Below are 24,155 nucleotides of genomic sequence, written 5' to 3'. Positions count from 1 at the left end.
TTGTCATAGGAAATAGAAACGTCGAAACCAACACTACACTGTTATTCGGGAAGGGGGGTAATCAATATTATTATGCCGTTAAGCTTACGATCCATGATCCATAAACTTGGTAGCAAATGTGATCTGATCTATCTCGTCTGTCTAAACTGCATTGGTCGATGCCTAGTCTATCCTCTTACATAGAGAGCACAATAACGCGACTCGCGTTCGGGGGCTCAGTACATAGCAGTGCTAGAACCCGTGCTCATATCCTCTAAGTCTAGCTGCAAACTCGACGAAACTCCTCCAAAGCCATGCTGTAAATCTCAATGCCCTTGCGTAAATGGTATGACTAGTGTCCATTCCTTTCACTTAATCTGGATTGGATGAAAAGGATCATTTCCTACCGCTTGAACTGCATCGATGCAAATGTCAGGACTGTGAACATCTTCGCTCATGGCATCTATGGCCATGGCATCTGGCTCCGAGTCATCTGGCCCCGAGTCGTCAATAGTAAGTGGCTCGCTACCTTGCTGATGTAAATACCTTCCCCCTAGATATTGTACGCTATCGTTTCGGTCGATTGCTAGCCCTCCGAGATATTCGACCTCGCTATCATAATCAGGTTCTTCTACCTGTCCTCGCATATCATCATCGTTGCCACTATCGCTGTCCTCAGACTCCGAGAGTTCACCATCGGCATACACTCGATCCTGCTGGTCTAGCCACCTGCGGAGATGCTTGTAAAGCGTTCGGACTACAAGGGGTGGGAAAGCATTACCGATTTGGCGCTTCTGTTCTGGTTGCTGGAAGTTGTAGTCCACCGGAAACCCTTGTAGTACTGCGTATTCTCGAAGTGTGAAGTCACGCTTCCCACTGTAGTGATAATTTCCTACGCCACCACCGCAGGTAATAGTACGGGCAAGCGGTACGTCAGGGTTCCACCGTTTATTTCTTAGCTCTTTAAGCTTACGGGTGCTATGAAGAGGGTCATGTAGTAAGGCATCTCGGGGAATCTTATTCAGAATTTGCCTGACTGTCTTGTAAGGCTTGGTCCCCTGGTCAGGATTCGGATATTTGGAGTGCGTAGCTGGCGGAAATGGCGGTAGTGCTTCACCTGGACAGGAGCCGAATATGATTAGCCGCTGTCGCTGCGAAGCCGCTCCCCATTGAAGGAGGTTGGCTACTCTCCATCGTACAGAATAACCGTACCGAGTGAACCCGTGGATCAGAGCATTGAAATAATACTCAAATCTCGAGTGCAGGATGCCATAAGTTTGTTCCACTGTAAAAATTCGTGGGCGGAAGACCTTGACCAGTTCATGACAGGCAAACAGGATTGCGATATTCGCCTCGTCGCCTGCACCGGGAGTAGTGTGGGCCGGCGACCAATACTGACACGGCGGTGATAGGTGAAGCACATCAATGTGGTTAGTGGAAGCTTGCTTTGACATGATGAAGTTATACATATCGTCTTCGTGTAATTCTGCTTCTCTAAACTCTTCACGGTAAGTATTGCAGGCCCCTTTTGCATAATCACAAGCCACCGTGATACGAAAGCCAGCAGTCCTGGCGCCGCATGATGTCCCTCCGGCTCCACAGAACATGTCGCCAAAGGTATATTGCTGCCCTGGCTTCCTCGGAATCCACTCATCGGGAAATTCACCAGATTGGTCCTCAGGGTCATCAACATCTACCATCATCCGCGAGTCGTTTGTCTGGCCCGGGACGAACGAACCACCGCGAACTATCCCACCGCGCCACTTATTTGTCAAGCAGGGACTAGGGGTGCGGTATCTTTCCTTTGGCACCTCCTCGTAGGTTATACGCGATACCTCGAATTCGATAGGAGGCTTGCTATTACACCGCTTCATAGCATCGCTCCAGATGTTTCTGCACTTCCAACGGCATATGAGGACCCCTTTCTCTTCTATCTCATGAGTATCCTTATAGATTCCGTTAGGAAACCTGTGTTCGGGAAAGTCCTTGTTGGTGATGAGAAAGTTCCGAACCCCTTTAACCTTGGTCAAAGGTATTTCAATCGCCGCTTGTTCCTCATCAGGTCGGTGGTCGTCTTGGTCGATCTCAAGCATAAATATAAGTTCATTCCGGAGTCGGGGTAGTTGCCCCCTTAAGTTTCTCGCGCGCGTTAGAGGGAGCCCTCGGAGGACGATGCCATTCCCAGTAAGGATAATATCCTGGATAAGCAGGAATGATGCTTGTCGTAGCGCTGAAACTGCTTCCATCTCAACAAGAACACCGCGTTTTAGTACTTGGTTCTCGTAGTCATGACTCTCTAGCCGCTGACCTGGATCTATTGTTGGGTTGCGCTTTACGGGTTTCTCCCGAGGCCTTCGTGGCGCTCTTGATGCGGCTACAGGCCCAGACACAGTTAGATCAATTACCTCGATCACCTGAGCAATATCCTCTGCTAAGTCCTCGTCCTCTTCGGTTTGGTCAGCTCCGCTACTGTTAACAGTACTGCGACCAATATGTGACGGCATTTCTCGAAAGCGACGTTCAATATCAGCTTGAATGCTGTCTCGTGGGCGCTCTTCCTCGGACTCTCCCCGCGGCCTAAGCCGGCGGCATCCCACAGAGCCGTGCAGTGAATCAATATCTGGACTCATGGTTGTTTAGGTGTCAACTATGATCATGATGTCAGTAGCTTGGTTCGTCTAAATCTAGTGAGTACTTGGTAGTGTAGTGTCAAGCTTAATAGACTAGAAAATGGGGATAGACGACAGGAAGGTGAGAGGGCGATTTGCCTACCACTTGTCACTTGGATGGAAAGATGGGATTATTGATTTGGTAGTAAAAGCGGATGCCAACGTTGGTGAGACGATATGAAGAGGGGAAGAAGGATCAAATAAGTAGTGGCTATATCGGTGAGGCGAGGCGAGTCATAGCATTAACACGATAAGTCAAGGTAGACAGTAGGTATGGAGAGTAGGCATAGAGAGGTCATAGTGGCGGAGTGTCGTATTCATACCGTAGAACGTGTTTTCTTACCATTTAGGAAGGGATGGTGATGCTTATGAAGACTAGAAGAGGGAGGCTGCTGTGACTGGAGCCTATATCCGTTGGGCTCTGGTGCTTTCTAGCCAGGATGAGGTAAAACAGTAGAATCAGTTAGAGTAGAAACATCTAGCAGGGTGAAAAAACAAGACAAGTAAAAGTTGCCCCGACAAGTAGATGCCTATCTAGCTTATACTACGGGTCGTTCTTGAAAATACTATGGAGAGTTGACTGGGAAGGTATGTGATAGCAGTTCGGTGGGAGTTGAATTAGTGAATTAGACTGATATAGCTAGGTAGTAGTAGCTGCAGTCGGAAGGAAGGCACACGATATCCTTCGCCGACTTTGGAAAGAACGTAGATAGGATCGATTGGTGTTCTAGACCGTATATCTAGGTAAGAAGTATTTGCGCTAATCATAGCCGAGGATACAGGATGAACAGGAAACTACGGTTGGAAACTAGTAAAAGGTGGATGATGGAAGATTCACGCACTCGAAATATCGTGGAGTAGAGATAGAAGTTGAACCAGGAGAATAAAATACAACATAGAAGGACTATGTGTAAGTAGAAGTAGCCACAAAGATTGAGAGAACCACGCTGTCTTACAGCAGTTTGAATATGGAAGTACTACCAATTATTTCATTATTGAAACTTAGTATTGTAGCTATTTCTTTAAGTAGTGAAGAGTTGTGAATTAGACACGGGGATACTTTTGGAAAAAAGCAAACCGTTAGTGGATTGATCTTTGCAATAACATTTAATATTATCTATCATAAAACATGAAAGTGCAACTTTAGGCAACAATCCATTTATCTGCGATAAGAAGCCAGCTACTCCATTGTAGAAAATATTCTTATTTAAAAATGTTCATTTGGCCGGATTTCTTTGGGTTTATATTTTCTTGGAAATGGTTTTCATAAGCTAGGGTGTGCAATGATCTTGGAAGATTTATAACGCACACAACCATAGCAAACAAGTGCATCTTATACCTTGGAATTGGTTTGCTTGCCTTTTGGTATAATCATCTCTGAATAGCAATGCTTCTAAATAAAAGAGGTAGGTTTTGGAATCTTTTACCAGATTGTTGTACTAAGCTACATAAACCTAATCCGCTAGCATAGAGCCCTAGGTAAACTTGGATATACCATACTTGCATATCAAACATTGGAATGTAGGAGCTTCTACATATCACGATATGGCTCATACTTGGATTGAGCGAAGTATATACCTACCAAGTAAAGGAGTGACCCCTTTTAAAAAGTGGATATCCAAAGGTTCCAAGTCCTTACCTAAGGCTGGATGTTCCGCCGCCGATACCCGACGGACATTTTCAATCCGGAAGGAAGGCGTCGGGTGGGTCTTCCGATGGCGCGTATCGCTACTGCGTTTGTCGTTTGTCGCTACCGTCGAACAAAAAGCTTTTGTAATCCGCCTTCGATTTCCGTCGGCGATAATGATTTACTTTCTGCATAATCTCTATAGGCCACTCAAACGTGTATAGAATGAGACCTGCCAACGGCTTACGTATCAATGGCCTTGAGCATGAGGAGACGTTATTATCTCCGTCTCCCGCATCTGCGAAACGTCGCGGCGCGGACGACAACCCGACCGGGGAACCGCAGAAGCGACGGCGCCGGGCATTCTCTTGCCTGTCGTGCCAGAGGCTGAAGTGCAGATGCGAATATGATCCCGGCGCCCAGGGTTGCCATCGGTGTCAGACATTGAGGTTCGCAGAATGATATCCTTGGCGTATTTACCCGTACCCTATGTATTCTTGCACGGCGTATGTCAAAAGCTTTAACTAATAGTCTGCGTAAAGAATTGAATGTTCTCTCCGCGGAGAAAACGTAGTATCTTCATCCAGTTCAAATACCGAGTCAGCTACTTCAAACATCGAAGAAAGGTATACTTGTAGCCCTTAGGTTTAGGAGTGGCTCTGAACCATTATCCCCAGTTTGCTGTAGCAGGCTTACACGCTCATTAGGCTTCGACGGTATGAAGGTGAATTACAAGAGATCAAGTCAATGCTTAAAGACTTAACTTCGGGTGCTCAATCTCGAAATGGTCGAGCTCTGGATAGCAAGAGTTCTTCCAATGTTGGCGACGGCCACACGCTACGCGTGGAACAAGAAACTCACATTCCTGAGTATTTCTCGGTCCCAGCCGATAAAGGGGCTCAGTCTGCACCGATTGTCGTGCTTAGATCAATATCCCAGCAAATCACTAGAGGCTACAGGAGGTTACTGGAACATATTAATGTTGATCTTGTGCAGCTCCAGCTTCTTGACGAACAGACTGCAAATGAGTTAATCCACCTGTGAGTCTGAAACCTGCTTTAATAGCGAATGCCCATCTCAGGTAGCAGTGTGCTTATTAACATGAGATAAAGTTTCTTCCGCTATCAAGGTCACAACCTCCTCGTCTGTGGTGTAGAGGACTTGGCTGCAAGTAGCGAGACTCGCAGGGTATCCGCTTTCTTGCACAGCGTCTGCTGTCTAATGGGCGTCGCCTACCGTAGCGATATATGCGGATCATCGATGCATAGGCAGATGTACGAACAAGTTCGAATCACACTGGGACAAGCTCTCCTATCGAGCCCCCTGAATCTCGAAGAGATTAACGCTGTGTTGATAATGAGCAACAATGCAAATAGCCCAGGTGGTGTATGTGACTATTATCTTGGTTGATGTCCATGATAACCTCTCTCTGACTTCAAACAGAACGGAGTCGACTATGTCGACAGCTGGTTATTGACTGGTTACTGTGCTAAACAAGCTATGCTCAGCATAAGTTTCTCCAAGATAATAAATAGCATAAAACAAGGGAACTTAACGAGTGAGGATCATAAAGCCATTCACTTATGGTCTAAGATTTGCCTCCACCATCTCCAGTAAGTATTGATATTCGTGGTTCATTCTGGTAACTAATACGCTACTTGCACTATAGTTGGGCTGCAACAACAGGCAGGCCATCCATCATACCAGCTTCTTACATCAACCAATGCAACATTTTGCTCAACTTCTACCAAGCTACTATGCAAGATGGGATGCTTGTTGCTGAGATATTACTCTATTCAACCTTACATCAGAAGCTCACGCATCAGTCATATCTTGGCGATGGCGGTGAATGCAAAGAGTTCCTATCGTGGAAAGAGAAATGGAACCACCTATTAGGTGAGTTACGCGTCTATTGGGATATTAAATACATCTGCTAAACGGCATAGGCCTTCCAACATCGTCAATGCTGAAAATTGGATATCACGCTGCCTGTCTCATCCTAGCTGTTCGGTCGCTAGAAGAAGTCGGACAAGGGCTACGGCCACGGACGTTCCTCTCGGAGATAGATGGAGAGGACGCAAGCAATAACGAATGCCATGCTTCAACACATCCGCGACGAAACAAGGACGGAGATGGCAATACCTTGCGAATAAATACGTGTAAGTACGCCATGCTTGTTTTACAGACCTTCCTAGAAATGCCGTCCTTCCTCATGGATGCGATCCCTACGTGTCTGTGCCTGTGCATCGGGTATTGCGCCCTACTCCTCGCGCATTACGACGAGTCGCAGTCAAAGGTCTCAGACCAGGTTAGTCGAGACTTGATCATACAAATCGATCAATGGATTAGAACATCCCCTGGTAAAGCTTGGTCCTTTAAGTACGGGACGCTAGCTAAGCATAAAATGGAATCCCGAACTCGCGGCGATTCAGGCTCGACGAGCGACCACCAGACGCCGACGGGGACGCATCTCCGGAGTCATGGCAGTGAGCAAGACGAAATAACCGCACCGGCCGGAGTCGATAGTCATGGCCCCAATCATCATGAGGCGACGGGATACCACGCGAGGGAAGTATGCTCACCAGGGGCTCAGCAACTAGAATCCGAGTCGATTTTCCCACCCTTCGACATATCAGAGCATGCGATATTCCCCAGGATGGAAGACTTCTTCGGTGGCGGCTTTTTGGATTTCGTGGGATAGAATTTAGACAGCTATATCATTTATTAAATCTAATTATTCCTCGACTTGTATCTAAATGTTGAGCCTGGTTGCACCTCGGTTAGGACATTCTGTAGCCTTGTCTGAATTCCTGAATAGTAGAGCATGTTCATATCCCCAGCGCCAAACTATGAGCATAACGACTATCATATCAAGGTAGAAGCTATATTAATTATTGACGGACTAAATCTATCTTCAACGCTGCTCGGGTTGATCTTAATGCAACCTTTCCCATAACCGATGTCGTAATAGTAAGTAACTCTACACAATGTTCTGATTTTTGAATACCCAAGGACCTGACGCTAAATATTAAATTTCAAGCCGCTGAAAGACTATACTTTTCTCGCTTCCCCTTTCACGAACTAGATAGTCTGAGCGTCCTACCTCATTGGAAACTCTATAGTATCGTCTACCCATGTTCCATTTACCTCCTCTGGGTCTACGCTTGCCATATCTAGCCCGTCGAGAAAGATGTTCAACTTCATCTCAAGGTCATGATCGTTTATCTCGGCACCACTCACCACTGGCGAATCATGTACGGAACTGTCGTCTAGATATCCGTTCCGGGTGCGCTTTTTGTACTCGGCGCACGCAGTTTCGAAGCATGGTGGCGTGGACACGGTCGTTTCTGAACTTATATATGTCCACTCCCGGGGATATAGACACTCCAGACATGACTGATCGTGAAGCGCTCTCCGTTCAAGGTGCCAGAGAAGAGAGAAAATATCCATAAGCAAGACCTCCACCGCAACGTTTCTGTAATATAACGCCCTGATATATCTAACCTCAAACAATAGGTCTTTTCGTGCTACAAATCTATACCGCCAGTGATCCAGTTTTCCTCCGCTGTACACGGCGAACCGGAAAGGCATCTTAACATTAGGTTTGTATAGGTCCTGCTCGTCTGGGGGCTTTAGATACGGCACAAGGGCTGGTATTTTTCCTATGGGGGTATCCTAGTATCCACCAAGATAGAGGCTTGAAGAGTCCTGCATTTGTTGTGAAGAAACGAGTTTTTGCGAGGGAGGTAAGGATGTGATGAGAGGGATGTCTACTTTAGCTTCGTCCATTACTGTTGAGAGGTCTTCGCTTTTCGAGAACCCTTTTTCGTTAAGGGATCGAGGGTAAAGTGGCTGCCGTACCGGTGCTATGGCCTCGCGGGGTGAAGCTAGCCAATATGAGGTTTGGTGTCTGTGATCTACGCGGAGTCCACTGATGTATTCGCTACTGTTTCTAGTAAAGGAGATGTGTGCATATTTAGGTCTAGAGTTGATAGATCAATGCGTAGTACCTATATGTATAGGAGGTAGTGTATAGGTAGGTAGCGTAGAAGTATATGATGATGTATTATGTACCTAATGTGAAAGGATTAGATCTTGAGACTAAGCCTTAGGTTAGGTAGATTTGGTTGGTCAAGGCGATAAAGTATTTTATCGTAGTTCCCTACTTTTCTCTTTTAAGTTTGATTTGACATATGCTCGTTCTTACCCGTTCGTCTCATAAAGTTTCTATTAATGTTAACTTCGGCGTTCCCCACCATGTCAATCCATAAGAGGTACATAGGTACATATGCTATATACTGAGTATTCGGTTGCCTGCAAGGTCCAGGTCAGTTATGTTTAGGTCGCAGGTATATTTTATTTGGACATGTTCTGTTGCACAGCGGGGAATATTCTATAAATAACCCTGAAACATCGATTTTTACCCGGATGAAATATGGTGAATGTTCCTGTTTTGTGTGACTTAGGTACAACATATAAGACATATAAGTACCTATGTACAATACCTAGGTAAGAGCGGTGGAGGTCAGAGGTAAGTATTGTACCTAAGCGGAAGATTTAAGGTAGCGGAGATGGCCGTGAATTTAGAGTATTAGTGGTACTAGGTACCCCAAGCTGTAGTGTCTGAGTGTCACGGTCGAGGTCCCAGTGGCAGTCACTTGCCTAATTTGTCGCTACAGAAATGGTCGTGCACCTGGAAAAGGTCCCTCCCAAAGCCCCACGTAAAAAAAGCCCTCTAAATTCATTGCCCCACTAAAAGTTTCTTTCCCTTCGAGTCCCAGTCGCAACTCAAACTCGAGACTTTTCCCTCTAGCCCTTCCTTTTCTATACAGGAATCCTTCTTCTCTATTTTTCTATATGCTCCTCTAACACCAGCTTCTTCACCTCTCCTTCTAAATTCTTTCCCGCGTTCTTCAAAAGCACACAAGCCGTAAAAACATCAGATTTCCCCCACCATTCTATCTTCTGCATCAACCAAGATGGTGGAGAAGATCTACGTCACTTACAACGATGTAAGCAGATCTTGATCTTGCTCGTTTACCTATTGCAACCTCACCACAACATAACCTCACCACAACATAACCCCCCCCTGTTCCTGCTTCTTGCTTCGGGGAGCCGGTGAGAAACTGGCTATGCCGTCTGAAAATCTGAAAAAGTTGGTTTGCGTCTGCAATTATCTAACCGATTTGGCGACCAACAGGTTCACAAGCTCTGCCAAGAGGCAGCCCCCAAGATTCTGAGTGCATTCAACCCGCAACTTATTATCGCCATCGGCGGTGGTGGTTATGTGCCGGCGCGAATCTTGCGCTCCTTCCTCAAACAGCCTGGTAGTCCCAACATCCCTATCCAGGCCATTGGTCTCTCCCTATACGAGCAGTTGCCCGTAAAAGACTCCTCGAGCGTGGACGAAGGCGTCGTAGATCAGATTGGAACTAAAGTCACTCGCACTCAATGGCTTGACCTGAGCAGTCTGGGCGAGATCCAGAACTTGGTCGGCAAGCGCATCCTGATCGTGGACGAAGTTGACGACACGCGAACGACGCTAGAGTACGCCGTTAAGGAACTGGAGAAGGATGTCGAGGAGGCGCGGCGAAAGTTGGGCAATGATGAGAAGACAGAATTCAGCATCTTTGTCCTACATGTAAGTGATCGCGAGTCCTGGGGTGTCAGGAAGTCTGTTACCGCAGATGCTAACAGATACAACAAATAGAACAAGGATAAGCAGAAGAAGGGTACATTGCCCTCAGACATGATAGCGCAATCGCGATATCTAGCAGCGAGGACGATAGGCGATGAATGGATATGCTATCCGTGGGAGGCAACGGATATCGACCTACACGACGAGCTAGCGAAGAAGCAAACAAACGGGAACGGTACTGCTTAGGTGCAGCCGGTAACTGGAGTTGCGGTTGGAGTCTTTCCTTTTCGGATAGGTAGGATGGACATGGCGTGCCAGATAGACACCGCGGGCAACTCGATACGCATCGAGAATTTAGGCCCCAAACCAAACACCAAAGAAATATAAGAATTTCGGACATTCCATAAAGCCGACTCGAATGTGAAGTAGTTCTTTGGCGGATTGTTCTATTGCTCGATAGGGGTATATATGATGTAGCCATCTCTCTCTAAGCGCCGAAAGTACCCTCCCTGATATGTTTTTCTTTAAGTCTCTTTTCCTGCTTCATGAACTCTCGAATGCCAACCGGCACGTCCTTGTATAGGTCATCGTCCCAAAAGTCCTTGGTAATCTTGGGTCGATCAGCTACCTTCAAGTCCGGCTGCCAGTTTACTTCACTGCCGCCACCATCGTCATCCATACTCGTAGCACTGGTCAGACTTGATAGCCCTCCTCCCGTAACTTTGGCCGCGCTTGGAACCTCTTTGGATGGCTTTCCTTGTTGCGATTGTTGCGATTGTTGCGCTTGCAGAGCTTTTTGGGCTATCGCAGACGCGCTAACCCAGTCCTCCATCTCGTCACGGTAGCGGTCCCAGACACAATTCACACACCCACTCATGCAGCAGTTGTCTGGCTCTTCTGGCCGTGGGGGGACTAAGACGCCGGCTATTAGCGTACTGCGGTTCCGGATGGCTTCGAGGCGCTCGGCTCTCTCGGCTGGGCCAGCGAGTCGCGAGCCAAAGATAATACGTGCCTTTTGTTGTGCTGTCGCCGACTTTGCGGAGGTTTCAGGCCCGGTAGAAGAGGATGAAGACGACGGGGTGGCCTCATCCTTGGACTTCTTGGCGGGGGCCTTCTTAACGATACTCCGGGGAGATTTAGGCGATGAAGTAGGGGGCTCTTCGGGCTTGACGTCGGGAATAGGTTGCGGCCTGTTGAGGACAGCTTCGTAATAGAGACCTAGCGGTACCGCTTGCTCTGAGGCCTCACCAGGAGTGCCACCGGGTAGTTTTGAGCCGCTCGAATAGAAGACGCGAGGAGCCCGAGGCTGTCGGATAAGCGACCCGAGCCTAGAAGCTTTTATTAAAGGCCTTGTAGTGATCGGCATTGTGAAGACCAATGTATGCCTCTTCAATCGTAATATTGAGAACAAGGCCGAGGTGGATAAGGAGCAAGCGGGATAGAATGACGAGCGAATGAAATAAAAAGAGAAAATGGGTTGACTTTTTTCCTGTCGACCTCACGTCATTGGAAGAAGTTTGGGGAGAGGAGGGGCAAATTAGCGGCAGGTACAGCATCTTCGCTGTATCACGTGGCAAACTATACGCATAAATGCAACAAACTTGGTGTAACTGTACGAAATACCTAAATACGGGCATGTTATATGTACCTAACGTATGTATTGACATGACCTATTTCTAGACCCGCGCTAAAGAAAACAGGGCTGATAAGATAAGAAATACGTAGCACATAGCTTTTCGGCGCGTCAACATCCACTTATACAACTTGAACGCGTTTTATAAAAATATGTACCTATTTCAACCTTGTTAATATTAATGTGAAGTATACAGGAGATGGGTCATTTCAGTTCAACTGGGCGCTTGTAATAAAACAGGTTCTAAAGTAACCCTTTATATTCTCCAATTTTTTTGTATAACCCGTCCCACGTCAAATCTGCGGTAGTGGAACAATAACAGACATCAACACATGCAAATCCAAATCCAGGTCCTAAACTTATCGAAATCCGGCCAAGTCCAGTCCAAACCTATGAAGTCGATATACGATTGGGAATATTATGATTGGATAAGAGAGGATATTTAGGATATTCGATGGACTCTTCAGCCCCGAAGCGCCGCAAGACGTCGCCCACGACGAATATTCCGATAGGCGGTTCGACTGCGCCGTCATCCAAAGATGACCCTGTTAAAAGATCTACGCGACATCAGATACCGTCTTTTGCATCGCCAACAAAAGCTAGCCTTGCGCGATCGAACCCTGATATTCTAGAACGAAGGAATACCTCTAGAACTCGACCTTCGGAGGATGCGCTCGCAGTGTCAGAAGCAGGAAGTCTCCCAGACAATGCCCTAGGTGATCCAGATATTATACAAGCAGGAGAAGATACAGAAACAAGGAATCACGAGGCGCAACAAACGCAATCTACCTCGGCTGATCAACCATGGAGTCCCGTTCGACGCGCTACAGGAGCTATGGCCTCCAGACCACGAAGGACACCAAATAAACCATCGCCGCGTCCATTACCTGTACCTTCAGCCGAAGAAGAAGAAGAATTGATTAACCCCTTTAAAGGTCGAGTACTACGGCGTTCTCCGCCTCCCGGAGAGGCCATACTGGAAGAACCAGAGCTCCCACCTACGCCGACACAGCAAGGCATATCCGACCCTGCCTCGATCCAAACCTCTCCCGTGGGAATTCATAACACACCCACTAAACGCCCAAGAAGGAGTAGAGTATTAGCCGAGCGAATTAAGAGTTCCCCTCTAAAACAGCCACCACTCCGTCATCCCGAATTTACAAAAGAAGCCATACGCGAAGAGTCACCATCCCGAGCGGCAGAGAGAACGCTCAGGGCACAACCACAGAGCCGGAAGAAGAGGCGGAAATCGCATCCAGCCCGGAATGCTGAAGAACCCGATGCACTAGCTGAGAAGAAAGCGCTGCGGGATTCGCTACTTGCTGAAGTTGCTCGCTTGAAATTAGATCTGGACTTAGCAACTCGTGAGAATACTCGCTTACACGAATTGCAACAAGGAAGAAGATCTAGTACAGCGCCAAAAGACCCAGAAGACAGGGAGTCTCTTCTGGATTTACTCCGTCGACACACCCTTCCTCCTGAAAAAGAGGCGGCTCCCAATCCAACACAAGACTGGCTTGAAGCCGCATTAAATCCCATCTCATTCCTCCCCTTTAGCAAATCGAACTTGTCGCTTCCATCTATATTTTCTTCACCGCAAAATGATGATGATGCGGAAATCGAAAAGCTTCCTATTTCTCATCATCCCGTGCCGATGACAGCGGAGGAAGAACTGCCTTACCTCCAAGTATTTACCCCCTTAACTTTTACATCTACTGTCTCCATGATGCCCCGCGACGATCCCGGAAATCCGGGACCACTTATGCAAAAATATACTATATCCGCTTCGTCAACACTACCAGGTCTGTTTGCCGCGACAATTGAAATGACAGTAAACACCAAAAGGCTATCTGTTGCTGAGCTGAAAGTCCCACGTCTTGAGCCGTCTGCAGTTGGCGAGCTGGGGCCTTTCGTGGATCGGGTCGTCAGAGGTACGGGAACCAGCGCTCTAACAAGGAATGTTAGCGTCATAACTTGGGCTATGAGTGAATGGCTCCGCGTCGCAACCAAGAGAGCTCGATTTTGGTGCGCCGTTGAAAGGAACCTGAGAAGCAGTGAAGGGTTGGCAACTTGTGCTAGGGAAATGAGGACAGATACGAGGAAGAAGGGTCGAGGTCGTCGAGCTATGACAACGGACGATGACGACGATGACGATGAGCTTGAGGGCCAAGCCGACAAATTGCGCTTCACTAAAGCTGATATGCTACCCCATCTAGGAAGAACACACCTTGACCTAGAGCTAACTAGCCTTGGCGACCCGGAGGAGGTTCCAGCTACCCGTATCGAATGGCGGATCGAATTCGATTGGACCGGAGAAGCACGAAGCAAAATAGGACTATTGCTAGGGACTCCGGCGACGTGTAAGTCAACTCAACTATTCAACACAATACGTATATAAATAATCTAATTCATAATAGGGCACGGGCAAGACACAAAGGGTAGCTTAACAAGTATACCTGGCATATTTGACAAGTTAATCCAAGAGAACAAGGATCCGATGGAAGCTCTAAAGATAGTAATCGCATTGCTAGTTGGGGAAGAGTAAAGGGGAAATGTACATGCATACAAGCAAGTAACTTGACCTGTTAGGTTATGACCTATTACGTGCTTATGAGGTATGACGATACTTCGAGTTGTATACCAAATCGAGAGAAACTAGATAGCTAGGATTCATCAAGTTGAGCCGATGAGTCTGTTCCAAACTGCGGCGAGGTTACTTGGAATAGAAACCTTGCCTGGATCTCTCCCCCTCGGTTTTCATGGGCTTAGCTACAAAGAATCATATGCAGTCTATGGTACAGAGTATAAGCCACTAAGTAATAAAAAAAATTTCAAGGCTATGACTGGGTAATTTTGGTAATGCCCTCTTGTTGATTATTATGTGTCCTGGATCAGGTAGCTACAAGTACAGAGCCGGGAACAGATTAATAAATTGCCAATGGGCAATCCATAACATTTGCAGGTCTTGTGGTAATTAATTTCTTTCTATCGACATGCCCTCACCCCGTCCTAAACTAGAAAGCTGTAGTTTACAACTAACTGTAGGAACAAGATAGGTGGTTTGTGTATGACATGACAATCTCCATCCCTATGACCCTTCTATCTCATTCTACCACCGCTCTTCGCGACCGTAATTAATCCACCTCAACACCTAGACGTCGGAGGTCGGTCTTGGCCAACTCGATCTCAGCCGTAAGTTCCTTGTGGGCCTCGGGAACATCGTGGAAGGTCATGACGTTCCAACCGAGGCGGAAGAGTAAGTATGCGCCGAAGGAGACGAGGGCCCAGAAGGGGAGCTGTTTATTTTGGACAAGTATTAGTTAGTTCTAACTTCTTCTCATTTCTATTTGCATACGGTGGCGCAATATTAAATTTAAAGACGGGAGGATGAAATAAATAGAATTGGATTGGGATTCAACGTACAACAGGGACGATCTCGGTCTGCACTAGTTCGGGGAGAGGGACGAGATTCAGGTACAGGGCGAGATAGAGCTACGGCAATACGTTAGTATGCTACCAAGGCAATATAGCAGAGCAATTGAGGGTATTCGGCAAGATCTGGCTCGAATCGACGTACAGAGGTGACAAGGAGGCCGACGGAGATGGTCTGTTGCGCACGCGTCATATTGATTATAATTTTGTGTATGTATGTACGAAGGCTGATGAGATTATAAGATGGTAATAGAACCGTCACCCGCGTAAAAATCAAGGTCGTGGTAGGTTTATTAAAGGAGTGACGTGAAGGGAGTGAGTATGTGTAAGTGGCGTAAGTGGTGTAAGTGTCGAAATTTGGTGGTGATGTTGTCGTCCAGGCCAGATTGGATAAAGTCTATTTTATCGTTGCGCGACGCGGACCGCATGTCAATCTATCCGATAAGTGGAGCCTAGACGTTTAAGTAATCGGGGTATGTATATATACGCACTTATGCGTATATGGGTAATACGACAGCATAAGAACAAAATATAATAATGGCAAATCCAATTTTAGATCGAGTTGAAAGGTGTAGTATAATTAAGAATAAAACACTAGATAGTATACCTTGGCTCAAAATTAAAAAACTAACAATTGACAGATTGTTACTTACCTAGGTTAAAGTGTTCCAGTTTCCCCTAAACTCAATTGTACCATCATAAAGATACGATACTAAAGCATCGACTATTATATATAAATAACTACCTAGAAAGAAAGGCTTATTTAGCTTGTGTTTCAGATCAAAATGTGCCTGCAATACAGGTACTTTTACTTGCACCGTTTAGCGTAATATACGTATTACATCTCCTCATAGTCCGCTATTTTAATACATTTTAATCCGTTCCAAAATAGCTAGTTATTTTAAAGCATTCGTTCCACCGTTTCTGTATTACTAAAGAATTTTGAACACGTTCCTTCTTACTCACCCGTCGCTTCAACTCATACGTGATAGCCCACACAACTATAGCTACTTAAGTAAGCATTTACAATTCCGGAAGTTAGCTATCTCATACCTTCCTATAAAATCCGTATCTAGCTCTATTATAGGTGTGGAACACACAGCAAGTAGATACTTCCTTACCACATAAGTACAATTACTAACTTGAAACATTGTAGTAGAATAGGTTGGTAGCTCCTGTGAAAAAGGAAAAAAAAAAAAAGGGGGGGGGGGGCAAGAAAACAAGACTGAAAAAAGGAACTGCTGAACAAGCCAACGTATAGAGCCAATAGTAACTACTTCTTAAGTTCTTACTCGATGTTAACATCTCACATATAATTCAAACTATCCCCTTCAGTTTACAAATCATCCCCATGCGACCCGTTCCAAAGCTCGACCATGCTATAGCAATTTGTTACAGGATCGTTGCCAGCCTCAACCCAAAAATCTTCATATTCCCGAAAGTTTGGGCATATGTATTAGGAAGACTAATTATGTGATCATATAATTATATAGCCAACTTAAGATGAAGTCTTTAGTGATAACAATTCAATTCTAAATGAAAGCTATACTCGACCTTTCTCCATATTTAAGAAATTAACAGGCGTTTTATGAGAGCTTAAAAATGAAGTTCTGCCAGATAATTTTTAAGCTACCTGTTAAATATTCAATACAATATGACTAATATGTTCTTATAACCATTCCTTACGACAGCTTCATACTAGTATAGCCTTTTTGCCACGTAGTTTAAAAATCAAGTGATTGATATAATATACCGAAGGGACCATTTGGTTTCCATGAAGCATCAGGTACTCAATTAATGAGATTACGATTTACTATAAACCGAAATATAATACACCAGAGCGTAACCCTAAAGATACAGACACAAGTAAAGCGCAAAACTAAGATGTAATAAACCAACCCGATATTGGATATATACTTAGTAAGATTTTGAAGTGTCTCTGAAGGAACCAAATTATTTATATACTTAATACCTTATATTAAGGTGGTTAGTACGCCCCAGGTAATCCTAACGAGATCACTCCCACAGCAGCGAACAACGTAATTTCTTTGCTCATGTTTCCAGGCTGGAACGTAGTGAATGACATATAATATCAACGAGACTCAAAAGAGTCGTAACATGTAAGCCGAATGGTACACCTCTTAGGCTATTTGATATAGGTAACTTTTTACTTGTATGGCCCATGAGGCCCCTCTCCATGAGATCCCGTGGAACTTAAGGTTATTGCAGGAATGGCAGTTACGGGTTTTGAGCGAAGCTGCCTACTTGCTATTTCCAAGCCAAATTTTTGATATCCAAAATATATAAATAGTCTCACCTTGAGTCTACAGTCCTCTCGCCTATCCCTTCTACCTACACACCATCCTCCAGTCAGCTCCAGACCAATCAATCATGAACATCGACAACAAAACATATCAATACCTCACTAGTGATATCTTTATTGAAGCCTCATCTTCCTCATTCTTAGATTCAAGCGTGCAAAGCTATACACAGGCCCGGCATTACGACCACCAAGGGTACCATTTACCTATATCAGGTTTGATTACCAAATTATCATCCTCATATATCTACCACCTATTCGAAATATCCGTACCTCAGTTACTTTCTAACAATCATAAATATATACGCCACTATATTGTGTACACACACAAATACACACACATATATATATCATATCCCACCATATCCCACCATACCATCTCCTCATTCCTTGAATCCTTGATATTATCTAGGAAGGTACCAATATCCTCATTGAATCATGTCTTTCGTTCCTGTTGAGAAGGTAGTTATTGCCCAATACGGTGAGCAGCGAGTAGCACAGGAAACTATGCCTGATGTCGAAGCCTGGGTCGTCGATTCCAAGGTAGAGAAGGGAATACCCTTCAAACTCTGGATGAGGCCGGAGTTGCACGAGAACCTCAAGGCGCTATATCCCAGTCTCCCTAACGCAGAGGAAATTACTCGTGGTGGTGGCTTCCTCCAAGGTCGTCCAATGTTGAAACCAGCAATCACCATAGAGACATGCGACGGTGATACTCGGCCTAAAAGGCTATACCGCGTCGTTCACGCCAGAAACCCATTCGGAGGAATTAAGGCTAGGGGTTACGGAACCGTTGATATCAACCCTCTTCATTTCCAAGTTCTAGTCCAAAAACACCTTAATTGGAATTGTTCGAGTCCGAGCCCTTTTCTCTCCGTTACAGACAATCTCAACAAAGTTACGGTCATAGCAGCAGTTTGTGAAGCCCGAGGATTCGCCGGCATCGAAGTCCTCGAATTCGATCCAGCACACCCGTCGTGGGACCATAGACACCAAAGGTTATGGAATGCAAGGCACCTGGTCGACCAATTCGGCACTAAAATCCTACAACGTCGAGAGTTCTTACACCAAGAGTTCCTCGTAGAAAATATGATTCCGCCTGAATCTATCCTGAGACGCCGCCCATGGAAATCGCTACGGGGTATACTCGATCCAGGAGAATTCTGGCTAAACATGATGCGAAAGAAGGTGAAGCATATTAGCCGGTTAAAGAGAAGGCGAGGGGGAGGGAGCGACGGGGAGGGGGAAGTTACGAATGATAAAATCATTCATAAAAAGGACAAGAAGAAGACGGTATCTGATGGGCCCGGGACGGAGGGGAGTGGGGAGGAGACGGCGGTGGTGATGAAGAAGAGAAGAGTAATTGATTTTAAACTGCGATTATGAGCGAAGACCGAGAATTACGATTTGTTGTTGCTATGACATGTATCTCTCACTAGAGATTCGACTCGAAAGTTCCTACTCAAATCCAATCACACTTTTGAATCCCCAATTCCAATTTGTTCGGGACGAATAATATAAAAAACCCCGTAGCTCATATCCAATGCATGCATAGAGGCCACACGTTCACGTATTAACTTGGAATCTGCATTTGAATCCGTTACTAGCGATGCTCGACAGGACGATATAATGTTCTTTACTTCCAGAAAACCATCCAAATTGTACCTCTATTACTAGAACTACTTAGAAGAGATTAACTAACGAAACCAATTTTTAATTAGCCCCCCGTGGCCAGAATCAGGCCTGCTGTCGTTACATAAACATCGCCTTAGAGAACATAGGCGCAAGTTCATGAGCATGCCCAGGGCTCCGTAAGCATCGAGAACGTAGTGAGTCAACCGTAGCCATCTCTCATTACAGCATGGCTTCTTTCATAGAAAGCCCGCAATTAATACGGAGACTATAGTTAATACCCCTAGGAATTTCCGCGTAGCTACGACTCCCCTAAGTCTAGCCGATCCACTAACTGGTATCTGGGTTGGTGATGTAGTCGGTGCTGACGTAGAATACGTGCTACGGAACGATGTGGTACAAGGCGTAGAATGAGAAGATGAACCGGGGGGGACTGGGACTAAGACTATGAGACAAGTATTAGATTTCTTATATCGTGATGGGAAAAGACATCGACCATTAACTTACGAGTCGAAGTCGAAGTTGAGCAAGGTATCTTCGTGGTATTGGCATGAGTTGAAGAGTAATGGGACGCGGGGTAACTGCTTTCCGTTGTAAGAGCCGTGGGTGTGATATTAGGAGTACGAAGCGTGCTGTCCGATTGGGAGAGGGTAGAACCGATAGGAGCAGCTTCCGAGTGGTTGGTCACATTGGATATTATTGTGACAAAGGTGGTTGCTTGGAGGGAGCTCGTAAGCGTAGTGGTTCCGGATAGTGTTATATCTGGAGTATGAGACGGAGTTTCCAATGTACCGCATTGAGATAGATATTTCGTGATAGTCTCAGTGACGCTCTTGGTAACGGTTTCGTCCGCAAGACCACCGCCTGAATAGCCCTGTGCGGCGGATGAGAGGGGTGTCAGTAGGCAAACGAGTGACAGAAGCCAGTATATGGCCATTGTGAACGAGTGACTTGGAGGAGGGGACGTAGTATAGCCGGATATACAGGCCGAAGCAGCTTAGATGGGGGGGCATCAGGACTGCCGTTCTTTATAATACCTTGACTGATCTCATCTGGGTAGATCTTAAGCCGTCCTGTCCTACTTGTTCCCCTCTACGCGCATGATCCCCAGATTAGCGGGGCATTTCAATTTGAAGCTATTGCTAATACTAGTGGCACAGGCATTGATTTGTACTAAAAGAAGGGTATACCAAAGCTTCAGACGAGTAGGTTTGCTCCAAGCACCACGACGCTTGTGTCGCACAATGGGAGTTGACGGAGATTACAAGGTATGACTTAGGTCTATACTGAAACATGCGGATGGTTGAACTCGCGTCAAGAAGCGTTATTACTGCCGTTCTGGTCAGTGAGGATACCTACCTAGGTAATTGGTTTTGAATACATGCCTATCCGTGAGACAATCTTGTAAGCGTATGGTACGATCACGATTAGTGAAATGGCACTTGGTAGTGACACCGTACGATGAACATTTGAACTTGGGATGGAATAGAAGTTTTAACTATCCCCATCTACCGAGTAGAAAGCGGTGGGTTGACTACTAAGACATGAGAGTGGTATATCGGGCTCTAATTAAAAGGGGGTAACCAGGGGAAACTACCGTATAACTATTGAACATCTAAACAACATCGTCTAGCCTGAAATCTAGGATTATTGCAGACGTAGTAGTTTCGTGTTTGTTACCGAGTGGAACGGGCGCTCGCGGCGGAATCCAACATCTCACCTACGGACCGCCGAAATTAGTCCACTCGTGAACTCGAGGGGCACCTCTCTGCTTCTCTCGCATGGAGCCACAGTCAGGTTCACAGAGAGTCCTAGCTAATGACCAGCAGCCAGTTATCTCGCCTCCCGAAAGAATAGCAGGATCGGAGGACGTGTACTATCTTCTGCCGTGATGCATTAGCACCTCTAAATTGCATTGTCCTGACGTAACAGTCTCAGACTCCTATCCATCAGAAGGCCGTAGTGCTGGTTACTCGTGTAACTTGATACGACGCATCTCGATCTGCAAGTCTGTGGTTTTCATACTACACGGCCGCGACCATGAGACATAGTAGATGCTCTCGGAATATGTGCAGATGGCGTGTTTTTTTTTTTTTTTGTTGAACTCTCAAGTAGTAGAGAGAAAGCAATCGAAACCACACCTTTTGGGTATGTCTCAAGGATAATGTTTCCGGGGGTTCTGTTTAAGTTGTATGTCACTTCAAGGGTTGGGGTTTTACCTCTTTCTTCTTCTTTCTTTCCCTTACCCCCCTAAGCTGTATCAAATATGTCTTGTCTTTTACTAATGTTTTTCTGGCTGTTACTTTTATATATGAAAGATGGTTTCGATGTGCCTAACAATAACGAATTACGGATTACATAGGAGAAGGAATTGTAGGACGCGCGAAAGGAAAGAAGAAGAAAAAGCGATGACGCGTCTGCCCCGCTAATCAATTATTAATGGATAGACCCGCCGCAAAATGGCACAGAGCCTCACCTAATATTCATCCGGATCGGAAGCCGATTAGTGGGTTTGGAAGTAACGGGACGTTCCCGAGATCGGGTACGTATATACCTCCTTACCTCAAGGACCTAACAATTTGTTTACGTAATCACTAGTTGAACCTCGATTTTTACACCTTTGACCTGATGTTCTTCTGTAATTCATGATCATCTTTGTAATAATTCTTGATATCTACTCATAATAGAATTCTGATCATCTTTTCTTACGAGAGTAGCCCGTAGAACCTTATTATTTCGGAATTAGACTTGTGATGGGCCCGAGATCATGACGCCTGACGAGATCCAAGACCTATTCAACAACATTCCCCAAGATGAGGAGTCGAGGGTCCAAGCGCTAGAAGAGCTTCTTAGCACCGCGCGGGAACTACAAGAAACCAAGTCCCCTGAACTCCAGGTCTTAGCAGAGCAGGTCGGGAACGGTAGTCGAGAAGGTGAACAAAACTCCAATCTCATAAAGTCTCGTAGAAACTCATATAAGTCTCTGTATACCTGTCTTCACGTACATTTACAAGGGCTTAGCTAACACTCACATCATCTAGAGCGATGGAGAATCCCACTTGGAAGATCTGGTTTACTAGACTTCTTCCTGGGTTTAATTAAGGAGGATGAGCTAGATCCAGATCTGGTAACTCATGCTCTCCGAGTAACAGGGAACTCTTGCGCAGACCAAGGTCTGTGTCTCTTTAGTTCCTGGGGGTTCGGCCTTCTCATGCTTACTAGATGGCAGATGAGAATCGTCAACGAGTCGTCGACTCGGATTGTCTCCCCCAGCTGGTGAAACTATTGACACACGACTCCTTACTCCAATTCGCTATCCCGGTTTTATTTAATATTTGTGTTGATTATGGTGAGGACGAAAAATTGGATAGGAGCATATGGTCTTACTGACGTGATAATAATTAGAACCGACCCAGAAAGCGGCTTCTAAAGCTCATCTGGGCATATATCTAATCGACATCATTCAGGCTCGCCCGTTGCATGAAAAAGCACTACCATATATGAATATCATCTACAAGTTGCTAGGCATAGCAGTAGCCCAAGGTAAATTGTTCCCCTTATAGTAAGTCATACCATTGTCCAGTATAATAATATTAACAAGTTGAAAGAATTCGAGCCCGACTTAATAAACCCTCGGGCACCATATCTCCTTTTATCGCAAGCCACCCTAGATGCTTCTGAACGAGGCTTTCCAGATTTCGACGGCTTCCTAGGGCTATCCTCGGCCGCCTTAGCTTACCTCTCTCACCAAAAGCTCCAAGACAGCTTCCTTGAGACCCCTGGCGCCGTAGCCGTATTTATATCGGCTTTTCAAAGAGCTATCCAGGGCGTTTCTGTCTTTAACATCGACGATACTGATGAGCAAGCGCAGCTCGCCCAGCTGCAATCCATGTACACCAAAACCTGGGCGGATCTATCTGCTCACCCTCAGTTTGCCTCTTTATGCTCACTAGATAGTCCAGTAGCCGGTCTGCTTCTCGGCTGGATTTCTTCATCTCATGATACGGAGCTCCAGATCGCAGCTTGCCTGGCCTTCGGTAATATCGCTCGTACCGACGCTCAAAGCATCGCCTTCGTACAGGAGATGTCTGTGCATAAGTCGCTAATTCCCATCCTATCCTCCGACTCGGAAACGGATGCTCAACTGCTCCATTGCGCCCTTAGCTTCTTGAAGAACTTATCCATCCCCGCGAGCAACAAGGCCGTGCTAGGTGGTGCGGGCCTACTGGACCTCAATGTTCTGCCCCGGATATGGGATCTTGATACGCAGCCGCAAGTCCAATTTGACGCCGTGTCGCTCACACGCATCCTCCTTGTCAACTGCCCCGAAAACGTGCGACGTGTCTGTGTGGCCTCAGATACGCAAGACAAGGCTCTTATACAACAGTTAATAGACCTACACCGCAAAGCCGATCAAGAGCCTACCAAGATGGAAACAGCCCGCGCCGTAGCCGGTGTCTGCCGCGTCCTGCACTCCGACAAGCCGGCCGGGTCATCACTCCTTCCCGAATCTTTACCCTCGCCTGCTTCCGAAGATGAGGCTAGCTTGCTCCTGCGGGATTTCTACAGCAAGCATCCTACTCTATTAGACACGCTATTATATCTCGGTCTACAGACTAAATTCCCCGTCTTACGATCAGACCTATGGTTTGTTCTCGCACTCATGGCGCGCTCCGCCGAAGGATTTGCCATCGTAAAACAGGCCATACTGCAACACCCCGAACTGAAAGATCTCCTCGCAGCGGCTGTCGCAGGTGAGCGTGAGGCGAACCAAGAGGCAAGCAGTAATCCACCCGTAGGGGACGGGTTAGATCTCTCGGCGATAGGCCAGCTGGAGCCGCAGCAAGTAGACCCAAAGAAGGCCGCAACTATGACCAAGATAGATCGAGAAAACGCCCTGGTACTAATTGCTGAGCTGACGAAGAGTGGTCCGGATGAGCTTCCCTCCGAGGTAAGGAATGTGTTTATTCAGATGTTGAAAACGGGCGGGCAGCTAGTACTCGGCGATAGAAACGAGAAGGTCGAATCCGCGGCCAGCCAGTGAACCCCTCTCAAGTCTGACCGGTCAGTGCCAGAGTTAGATTTGAACTATTGTAAATATGCGAATTGTTCAAAACATAGCATCTCGATAGATACAGTCAATTATGCGTGGTTTCCCTATTTATCATCAGTATTAGTCTCTCTGTTATTTCGTATGCTTTCCCGTTTCGCATGATAGTTTACGG

At 46.1% G+C, this 24,155-nt stretch overlaps 9 protein-coding genes across 9 annotated transcripts; 5 read left to right on the top strand and 4 right to left on the bottom strand.

Annotated features, from left to right (window-relative positions):
• Positions 1–99: 99 nt before the first annotated feature.
• F4813DRAFT_398684 (S-adenosyl-L-methionine-dependent methyltransferase) lies at positions 100–2,719 on the bottom strand. Its single transcript, XM_049248082.1, has one exon. It carries the CDS (start codon positions 2,607–2,609, stop codon positions 348–350), a length of 2,262 nt encoding a protein of 753 aa, XP_049096893.1. The 5' UTR covers positions 2,610–2,719; the 3' UTR covers positions 100–347.
• A 1,690-nt stretch (positions 2,720–4,409) lies between these two features.
• F4813DRAFT_368893 (uncharacterized protein) lies at positions 4,410–7,026 on the top strand. Its single transcript, XM_049244373.1, has 7 exons — positions 4,410–4,724; positions 4,818–4,901; positions 4,983–5,315; positions 5,388–5,661; positions 5,719–5,888; positions 5,945–6,171; positions 6,222–7,026. Exons 1-7 carry the CDS (start codon positions 4,501–4,503, stop codon positions 6,974–6,976), a joined length of 2,067 nt encoding a protein of 688 aa, XP_049096892.1. The 5' UTR covers positions 4,410–4,500; the 3' UTR covers positions 6,977–7,026.
• A 1,981-nt stretch (positions 7,027–9,007) lies between these two features.
• F4813DRAFT_192063 (PRTase-like protein) lies at positions 9,008–10,280 on the top strand. Its single transcript, XM_049239439.1, has 3 exons — positions 9,008–9,287; positions 9,476–9,916; positions 9,986–10,280. The coding sequence occupies exons 1-3, from the start codon at positions 9,255–9,257 to the stop codon at positions 10,157–10,159; spliced, it is 648 nt and encodes a 215-aa protein (XP_049096891.1). The 5' UTR covers positions 9,008–9,254; the 3' UTR covers positions 10,160–10,280.
• Positions 10,214–11,519, bottom strand: F4813DRAFT_192042 (oxidoreductase-like protein). Its single transcript, XM_049239438.1, has one exon. It carries the CDS (start codon positions 11,277–11,279, stop codon positions 10,401–10,403), a length of 879 nt encoding a protein of 292 aa, XP_049096890.1. The 5' UTR covers positions 11,280–11,519; the 3' UTR covers positions 10,214–10,400.
• Positions 11,520–11,676: 157 nt separating this feature from the next.
• Positions 11,677–14,384, top strand: F4813DRAFT_368882 (uncharacterized protein). The gene is made up of 2 exons (XM_049244372.1): positions 11,677–13,906; positions 13,964–14,384. Exons 1-2 carry the CDS (start codon positions 12,001–12,003, stop codon positions 14,089–14,091), a joined length of 2,034 nt encoding a protein of 677 aa, XP_049096889.1. The 5' UTR covers positions 11,677–12,000; the 3' UTR covers positions 14,092–14,384.
• Positions 14,385–15,369, bottom strand: F4813DRAFT_368881 (dolichol-phosphate mannosyltransferase subunit 3). Its single transcript, XM_049244371.1, has 3 exons — positions 15,124–15,369; positions 14,970–15,038; positions 14,385–14,842 (listed from the first exon to the last, which is right to left on the bottom strand). Exons 1-3 carry the CDS (start codon positions 15,169–15,171, stop codon positions 14,681–14,683), a joined length of 279 nt encoding a protein of 92 aa, XP_049096888.1. The 5' UTR covers positions 15,172–15,369; the 3' UTR covers positions 14,385–14,680.
• Positions 15,370–17,736: 2,367 nt separating this feature from the next.
• On the top strand, positions 17,737–18,684 carry F4813DRAFT_392172 (uncharacterized protein; the record flags this gene model as incomplete). The annotated part of the gene is made up of 1 exon (XM_049247251.1): positions 17,737–18,684. One exon carries the CDS (start codon positions 17,737–17,739, stop codon positions 18,682–18,684), a length of 948 nt encoding a protein of 315 aa, XP_049096887.1.
• Positions 18,685–18,915: 231 nt separating this feature from the next.
• Positions 18,916–20,551, bottom strand: F4813DRAFT_191985 (uncharacterized protein). The gene is made up of 3 exons (XM_049239436.1): positions 20,316–20,551; positions 19,438–20,260; positions 18,916–19,375 (listed from the first exon to the last, which is right to left on the bottom strand). Exons 2-3 carry the CDS (start codon positions 19,865–19,867, stop codon positions 19,170–19,172), a joined length of 636 nt encoding a protein of 211 aa, XP_049096886.1. The 5' UTR covers positions 19,868–20,260; positions 20,316–20,551; the 3' UTR covers positions 18,916–19,169.
• A 952-nt stretch (positions 20,552–21,503) lies between these two features.
• On the top strand, positions 21,504–24,082 carry F4813DRAFT_191967 (armadillo-type protein). The gene is made up of 5 exons (XM_049239435.1): positions 21,504–21,863; positions 21,972–22,103; positions 22,160–22,279; positions 22,336–22,473; positions 22,539–24,082. The coding sequence occupies exons 1-5, from the start codon at positions 21,698–21,700 to the stop codon at positions 23,972–23,974; spliced, it is 1,992 nt and encodes a 663-aa protein (XP_049096885.1). The 5' UTR covers positions 21,504–21,697; the 3' UTR covers positions 23,975–24,082.
• The last annotated feature ends 73 nt before the right edge of the window (positions 24,083–24,155 follow it).

The sequence above is a fragment of the Daldinia decipiens genome (assembly GCF_022478715.1).
Source record: "Daldinia decipiens strain CBS 113046 unplaced genomic scaffold F4813scaffold_33, whole genome shotgun sequence".
Classification (NCBI taxonomy): domain Eukaryota; kingdom Fungi; phylum Ascomycota; class Sordariomycetes; order Xylariales; family Hypoxylaceae; genus Daldinia; species Daldinia decipiens.
Note: the sequence above shows the minus strand (reverse complement) of the source record. Positions and strands in the feature narration are given on the sequence as shown.